Source organism: Corvus cornix, chromosome 11, assembly GCF_000738735.6.
Source record: "Corvus cornix cornix isolate S_Up_H32 chromosome 11, ASM73873v5, whole genome shotgun sequence".
NCBI lineage: Eukaryota > Metazoa > Chordata > Aves > Passeriformes > Corvidae > Corvus > Corvus cornix.
The window spans coordinates 13,917,177-13,925,469 of NC_046341.1; the positions used below are offsets into that span (position 1 = coordinate 13,917,177).

General features: G+C 42.5%; 1 protein-coding gene across 1 annotated transcript; it reads right to left on the bottom strand.

Annotated features, from left to right (window-relative positions):
* Positions 1-411: 411 nt before the first annotated feature.
* LOC104687444 (borealin-2-like) lies at positions 412-7,513 on the bottom strand. The gene is made up of 10 exons (XM_039558514.1): positions 6,890-7,513; positions 6,486-6,614; positions 5,519-5,559; positions 5,110-5,170; positions 4,402-4,469; positions 3,586-3,653; positions 2,866-2,904; positions 1,663-1,795; positions 1,357-1,443; positions 412-587 (listed from the first exon to the last, which is right to left on the bottom strand). The coding sequence occupies exons 1-10, from the start codon at positions 7,047-7,049 to the stop codon at positions 540-542; spliced, it is 834 nt and encodes a 277-aa protein (XP_039414448.1). The 5' UTR covers positions 7,050-7,513; the 3' UTR covers positions 412-539.
* Positions 7,514-8,293: the final 780 nt, after the last annotated feature.

An 8,293-nucleotide genomic window follows, 5' to 3' on the forward strand; every position in this document is an offset into this window, starting at 1 on the left:
CTTCAGTCCTGAGCTGGCATTAATTTAGGCTCCTGCCAGCAGCACCTGATAACAAATTCTAAGAGTCTGTTGTTTTACCTGTCATCTTGCACATTACTGTCATGACATTACTGTCATGTCACAGCACAAGACTGGAAATAAATTTTGTTCCTGTCTTAGATTCATATATGGTACCACATAACTAAAATTAAAGTGTCTTAAGGCTGTTGAAAAATTTAGTACCTTGTACTTCAGTTTATTTGTGAGTTGAATATCAGAGTTAAAATTATTTTCTATATATAGCCTCTTACTCTTCATTTTACTGTGAACTTAGTTAAAATCTAAACTAAGCCTGTTATAAAGAAAAAGTAACATTTTCTTCTGCTTTGGTATCCTTCATAATAAGAACTTAATAAGACACATCACATGATATAAAAGCTTATAAAAACATTTACTGGGCAGTATAGCACTTTATTAAGAAATAATAGACATAATTTAAACACTTTGGAGGCAGCAGGCAAGAGCTGTCACGAATGTTCTGTAGTCACAAGACAGTTCTATTAACTTGGTTTAGGTGTTGCCTTTCCACACAGTACAGTCAGCTCACTCTGAGGGGGGAAAAATTCATTTTAGCTCAAGCTACTCCCAAGGGAACTTGGAAGAAGAAAGAAAGGTCACTACTGTTAAAGCAAGCAGTGAGCACTCCCTACTTTCTGCCTACAGAGGCAGGGCCATGACAAAAAACACAGAACAGCTCCCAGACCTTTAGCTTGACTCAGCTGCAGTGGTCTCAATACCTGCACAACTGTAAACTGGTTAATAACTCTCAGGTCTGGATAGATTTCCATTACTTCAAATAATAGCCCAGGTACCCTAATCTTTGGGAGAGTTGGGCAATATGTGCTACAAAGTTCTGTTCCACTTCATTTTGCTTCAAAACCATTAAAGCAGTTCCTGTTCTGCAGCAGAGACTTAACAGGTGAATAGTTCTTACTCAGCAAGGAACACAGAATAATGGATTATAAGAAGACTCAAAACAGCTGTAGCTTTGTCAGCCTTTGTGAATGAGAGGTAAGAGAATGGCAGTTTGCTCATGTGGTAGGAGAGACACCAGAGCACTGCAGACCAGAAGAGTTTAATGTTCCTTTGGTCCTTCAGGCTATCACCAAACTGCACATGCCTGTTGCAGTGTAGTTACTTCTAGATGTGATCCATGTGGAGCAGTTCTTCCCTCCCTCTTCCCCCCTCCAACTGATGCCAACCAGTTTAGGCTTAAACTCCAAAGAGTTTAAATTTGCATTCATGACTATCTCACATGATAGCCTGGGACCAGGTGTCTGAATACACAGATCTATAAGCCTCCTAGTTCAAGCTTACCACCAAGTTATGAATGTGCTGTACTGTGTCCTGATTTAGGAGTTGCACATCGATATTACGGAGGTCTCCACCAGCTGTACAGAGTGTCTGTATGTGAAGAGAAAAAATTGTAAGATTAAATGATTCTTCTTGCATGCTCAGCTTCTCTGAAAATCATGTACTTCCCTGTACCCTGCAAAATTTTGGCAACCATTTTTCCTTTTGTTTAGCAGCATCTCATTTAGAAACAAGAAAAGCTATCACTATCAGATTATTTGCATTGATCAACTACTGTAAGTTGAAAATGTTAAAAAAAAAAAAAGATACCTGTCCATCAGCCAGGGGAATGTTTACAAATGGAACAGTTTTATGTTGGGGTACTGATTTACTTCTTTTTAACATGCCTTGAACTCTTCCACTGGCAGGTAAAGTTCTTGAGACAGTCTGTTGTAATCCAGCACTAGAATACAATGAAAATGTTACTCTGAGGTTAACTTCCTATGCTCTGCTGGCAATTTTCAAGCATGAAGCAAATGTAAGTACTAGGAAATACACCTAGGAGAGAGACAGTCCTGTTTAAATTTTTCCAGTTCTGCCAGGAGACTACAGAAATCTAACCATGAGCAGTACTTACAGGTACTGCTGGGTAATGTTTTATGACCCTGCCACTGCAGTGACCGTGTAAGCCTGTGACACAAGATGACATTTTGGCCAACAAGAATATCCAGTCTCCAGTATCAGCAGTGAATGTTTACAGTTTTGGAAAGAGGAAATTTCATGCCTCAGGGCTTAAGATAAGACATGTGCTGTGTCTGTCTACAACAGAGGGAGATATCAACAAATATCAAAGCTGCTACCTCTCAGAGGCACAGGGCATGCCTTATGCCATGCAGAATTCCTAAGTTTTCATTATACAGTTGTTCTTATTCTACTTAAAAAATGTAAGATTTGGGTGTGTTCTGCATGGAAACAAGCCTCTGACATTTATAGCAGGTCAAGGTGAAACAACCACTTACTGGTAATCAGGACCCATTTAAGTTGTTCATCCCCTCACTTCAGCTTGTGCCAAAACCAAACTCTGTAGTGTATGAAGAATGATAATAACTGAAAATATTGACTATTCAAGATGCAGAGAACTGATTATCAGAGTATTTGGTTGGGGGGTTTGTAGGGATTGGTTTATTTTTCTTTTAACTTTAGATAGGCGACATTTTAATCAAGATTGGGTTCTGAGAACAAGTTTGAGATGTAAGCCTGTAAATAGCGAGTGAGAATAGAATTTATACTCTATAAATACATTTTTTTTAAACTTAGGACATCAAATCTTGTAGCTCCATGAGAATGTAAGTTAACACCCACACCCAAAGCAGAAGGTGTAACTGGTTCCCATCCCCACTATCACATTTAGTGGCAGACCATGAAGATCTGTTACATTTAGAGTAATGATTAATATTTAGATTGATAATAATATAGATATATAATGTCTTGGTATTGAACAAATTTATTAAGAACAAGCTGAAAAACCCTTACCTTGTAGCTCCCTTTGGAGTGGCTTTGAGATTTGTGGCACTGCAATGAAAAGAAAGAGATTTAACATCCTTCTGCAAGCCACAATAGCAGAAGAGTAAACAGACACTAAAAGTAGTTACTGGGTTTGTGTTTTGCTGGAGGTTTTATTTTGTTGGTTTATTATTTTTATTTATTTCCTCCTCAACTACTTCTAATGTAGAGTTTTAGCTAGGATGAAGGTAGACAGTCAGTGGATTAGATAATTCTGAAGTGCCCCATGACAGGGATCTAGTGTGAAAAACACATGTGAAAAAGCCCTCCTGAGGTAAACATGACAGTGGGACCTAAAACCATACAGGAACAAAATAGTAATTTCTGTTACTAGGCAAGGGAGGTCTGCAATACCTGAGTTAGGTGTTTATTATAGAACAATTCAGTAGTACTCGAAAAGCAAAGACGCTTTCCTTACAGGCTCTCTTCCAGCAGTATTATTTGGGAATCTGTACTGATCCCCTAAGTTCAGAACTGTGCACCATTCAGTCCCACGCATGCCTTCATCAGCTACAGGTGCTTTTTTGTTCAGGTTCACATCACCACAGTGCATCTCAGTCAGGTTATGGAAGAATCCTTATCAGATATATTCCCATTGGGCTCAGATCTCAACTACTTTGTATGAAAATAATTGTGTTCAGCACTCACAAATTCAGGTGAGTTAAATGAGCTACCAAAGATCAGTCTTACCTAGAAAGAGAGTTCAGTTTGCCACTTAAACCAGAGGCCAATGAAACCAGTGACCTGGTTTTGGAAATCTGAAAATTTATAAGACTGCAGTTTAAAAAGATGGCATTTGAAAGCAAGATGATAGATATTTGCAGGAAACAATACTGTAAAAATTCCCTGTTGAAAAAGGGTAGTTAAGCCCCATAGTGCTGTTTTTACATATATATAAAATGTCAAATACGCATTCTAAAAGAAGTTTCATAATGCCAAAACATACTTACTCCTACTGAAGTTCTGTACAGCCAGCCACCTGTCTAATATACACCCTTCCAGCTTTTAAACCCTTTCACAGTAAAAGTCTGTAACTGCACAAAATCTTTTTTGTATTTGTTGTCATCTTGCTACCTCAGTGTCTGGCTGAGGAGCTACACTGCACAGACAGACTGAGATGGTAAAACTAAAACACTTAATTTGGTTCAGAGACAACAATGGACAACCCAGTTCTAGAAAAGCATGGATTAAAACATGAGGTTGATTTAAAAAAAAAAGTTTCAATAAAAAATGGTTCTGCAAACCATCATGACTTATTGGCAAGTCAAGAGAGAAATGACTATGCCAGTACTTGCATGCCTGTTTGAATTAGTCGCTAGAAGTGCAGATACCATATTTCATTATGAAAATAATTTACTGTTTATCCTTGCTTAGCTTCAAATACATTAAATTTAAAACAACTGACTTTTCCAACAGACAGCAGAGCGCTGGCCTGCCTGGTCATGGATCCAGCAGCATTCATGGCAGGTTAGAACTGTTTTTTGAATAAAAACAGAACAAACTTACTTTTTTAGTTATTTTCTTTGCAGAACTATGCTTGGAATCTTCATATTCAACAATTGTCGTTACCTTAACTAGAAAAGCATTAGCAAGACAAGGAAAATAAAAGATCTCATGAAGAGCACAACACACCGCTTCAGCCTTGTGTTTGAAGCCTATTTCCCCCTGACAACTATGGACCCCTTCTGCTATCCAAAGTCATTCACCTGGGACACAGGTCAAAGCAAACTGTGTGTGTTCATTACAGACACTGGGACACACAGAACAGTTAAAAGACCCCAGATAATCCCTCAGCCCCCAGACAAAACAGAATTACCACCCAGTGGTAGTCTCCTCCTTATTGCATATTTTGGGATATGAAGAAAAATGGTATTTTTCTTACAAAGCTCAATGGGCAGAATGTCAAGGGGAACCTAAGAAAAGAGAGATGACTCTCCTAGCTGTCCTGCTATACTGTAAAGCCTTAAATCTGTCTTTTCTCACCATTTTCCCTAATAAATACAAAGGACAGAAACTCTTATCTCATGCTTTGAAGTACCTCTACAGTAGCATAGCTCATGATCCTCTGCACTGAATGCTGGGAGGGTCTGTTATGCACTTTTCCTTCTTGTATTCTTCAGGCTTAACATTCATTTTACAAATGCTCAGTTCAAACCAATTTAAACAAAAAGAAAATGTAAGAACCACAGGCTATATATTAATGAATTGCCTTGCCTTTTTTGCTGTTGGTCCTCACCAGTTTGGGATTTGGCATAGCTTCTAGAGAGCAGTCAGTCTAAAAAAAAATGTTTATCCAACATGGGAAGGTCATCAGATTTTTCCCAGTAAATGCATATTTTGTTACAAAAGGCAGTGAACTAAAAGGGCATGAAAGCAACTGACAGGAAGTGGGATTGGCTAAACACCAGTTTATTTTTTTGGAAACATCTGAATTTCTGCCAGCAGATGACCCTAAAACTACAGGTAATGTTCATAACTGCACCATGGATGGCTGTCTAGTCTTTTCATACCATCTTCTATATAAACACACAGCCAAATGAAATCGTGTGTCTGAAGTACTTACAGCAGGGAGAGAAGAATTCTGTTCTGTAAACTGTGATAAAATTTGAAAACACACACTTACCACTGCAGCAGCAAGAGCCACTTCCTCCCGCCCTTGCAAATCTGTAACTCAAGAAATTATAACTTATTTAGATACTATTACTTGCACAATTTTTATCTTCAGATTCTTATCTTATGGGCTCAGAAGCTGAACAAGTAATTCAGGATTACAGTGGTTAAATAGGTAACCTTAGGTCAGCATATGTGTTGCATTTGAACAAGATTCCATTCTTTTAGGACAGTCACTCCTACAAAACAACAATGAAAATCTAAGGCCATTTCAGTGTTTAACATTGAAAGAATCCCGAGTGTGGCCACACAGGGTATCCCCTGAATTTGAAGAACCACCACACACACACACTGCACTGCAGCTAATGCTCTTAGGCAGAAGTTTCTCAAGAAGGACACCAAAATACATACTCAGGCGTACAGTAAACTCAAGTTCTTCAAGAGTTTCAGGTTTGATCTCTGTGTGGCCCCTACAATTTCCAGCTGCAAGGTAGATTCCAAAAACATCATTTCTCACCAGAATATACATCTGATGCTGAGTGTACACATCTTAAACCTCTGCATCAGTGGGAGTTAAACTTGTTTGCTCATCATCACAGGTAAACGACTAGATGAGAAAGTCTCAGGAGAGTTCAAATTGACAAAGGCAAAATAATCTCTGTGGCTAAAGATCAACAGATTCAGAATAACAAAGATGCCTGTTTTTACACACAGAAAACACTAGGTTTGTAATTACTCCTTGTCTCTTCCGACTTTAAATAAGATTACTTAAGTGCACACATAACAGTACACTCCAGACTAGTCACCTAATTCTATATACCCTGTTACACAGATCAGTCTACTTGAACAAGAGTGCTCAGCGAGCATCTGCAGGGTAACAGAACTGCTGATCTGCTTAAAATACTGAGTGGACAAAGCAAACCTTTTCATGAAAGCCACCGAATTCCCGGGTTTTCTCCCGAAGCTCCACGAACACTCACCGAGCACCTCTTTCCTTTTCATCTTCCTCACAGCAGCCGGCATCGTCAGCAGCTCCACCGCAAACGCCTTCTCCGCTGTCTGCAAAAGCGAATCGAGCTCTTTCTTCATCTCCTGGATGTGCTCCTTGGCTTTAAAAGAAAACAGGCTTTTATTGCAATGCGTGTTACATGTTTCCAAGTATAAGCACTTCAAGACCGTGCTATAAAAGAAAGTTAAAACAGCGTTTTATCCGGAGAAATCCGAGCCGGGAGTCGGAGCGCCTGGAGCCTCCATCAGCCGCCAACCCCTCCGCGGACGGGCCCGCGGGGCAGGCGGCCCTGCCCGAGGGCGCGACCCCGGCCCGGGGCTCTCCCGGCCCGGAGCCGCCGTTCCCTCCACCCACCCCGGGCAGCCCCGGCCCTACCCTGCTGATCGAAGTCGCTGAGGAAGAGCGCGATGCGCTGGTCCTTCTTCTTCTGGGAGAGGGCGGTGCGCTGGTCCCTGTCCCGGGGCAGAGCCCCGCGGTCCGGCTCCACGCCCGAGTCGCTGCTGCGCCGCCGGCACGGGGCCTTCCCCGGGGCCATGGCCAACACCCGGCCAGAGCCGAGGCGGAACCGCGCCCACAGCGGGGCCGGCCGGACACACCCCCGGGGCGGGCAGGGGGCGGCCCGGGAGCCGCCGGGGCCGGGGACGAGCGAACTCCGGCGACCCCGGGCTCTGTCAGAAGGGAGGGAAGGGCGTGAGGGGACGTGGGGGTGGCCTGTGGATGCCCCGTCTCGGAGCTGCCTCAGGCGTGGCAGAGAGGCACACGGTCGGCACTTGTAGTGACAGGACTAGAAGAAGTGGGTACAAGTTGAAAAGGGGAAAACTGAGGTTAGATAAAAGAAATTTTTCACTGTGAGGGTGGACAGACACTGGTACCCAGGGAGGTTTTGGATGCCACAACCCTAGCAGTGCTCAAGGCCAGGCTGGATAAGGCCTTGAGCAACCTGACCTTGTGGGAGCTGTCCCTGCCCATGGCGGGGGGGGGGTTGGGACAAGCTGATCTTCAAGGTCGTTCCAACCCCTCGACATTCTATGATTCTACGATTTTATAATCCTTATGCTCAGACAGGAGCTGGGCAGGCTCACACGTGCGTACACACACCACACACACACACACACTCGGCCCTGGTGGCACAAACGAATTGCGCTGTTTTGTTCCCTGTTTGGAGCAGCCGCTGCAGCCCGGGCACACAGGAGCTGCGCTGGAGCCGGTGAGCGTTTCCATCCCCGGGGACTGTGACCGGGGCCGGGGCTGTCCGAGCCTGGGGCAGGCGGTGCTTCTGCTGCCAGGGCTTCCACAGGTGCTGGGAAGCCTCTATGTTCCATAGCAAGGGCCCTGTTTAGAGCTCGGGTTTGGGTTTAGCTGCTTTACTGCTGTTCAGCGTGCAGAACATGCAGGGCTTCAAAGCTAGCAAAGAGAATAACCTGCTCTGTCCAGTGCAAATGGTTACAGCTTGTGCAAATTCTGATCAGGTGAATACACGATTTAATGTTCCATGTAATAACATGGAACATTAGAAAGATGTGGCTAAACCAAATATTGAATATATTAAAATATTCAAATCTCTATTGTTAAAAATAGAATTCATTGAAGAAACTTATGATCTTGCATGTATCCAAATAAAAAAATAACACCAGGGGTAGGAGTATCTTGGGTTTTGAATAAATTTGACCAAGGAACTGTGTAAAAAGGCACTTAGATAATGTTTTAAAAGACTAGTGGTTTTCACATGGTGTATACTGATGCTGCAAGCTCTCTGAAGTGAGTGGCTTTTTCTGTATC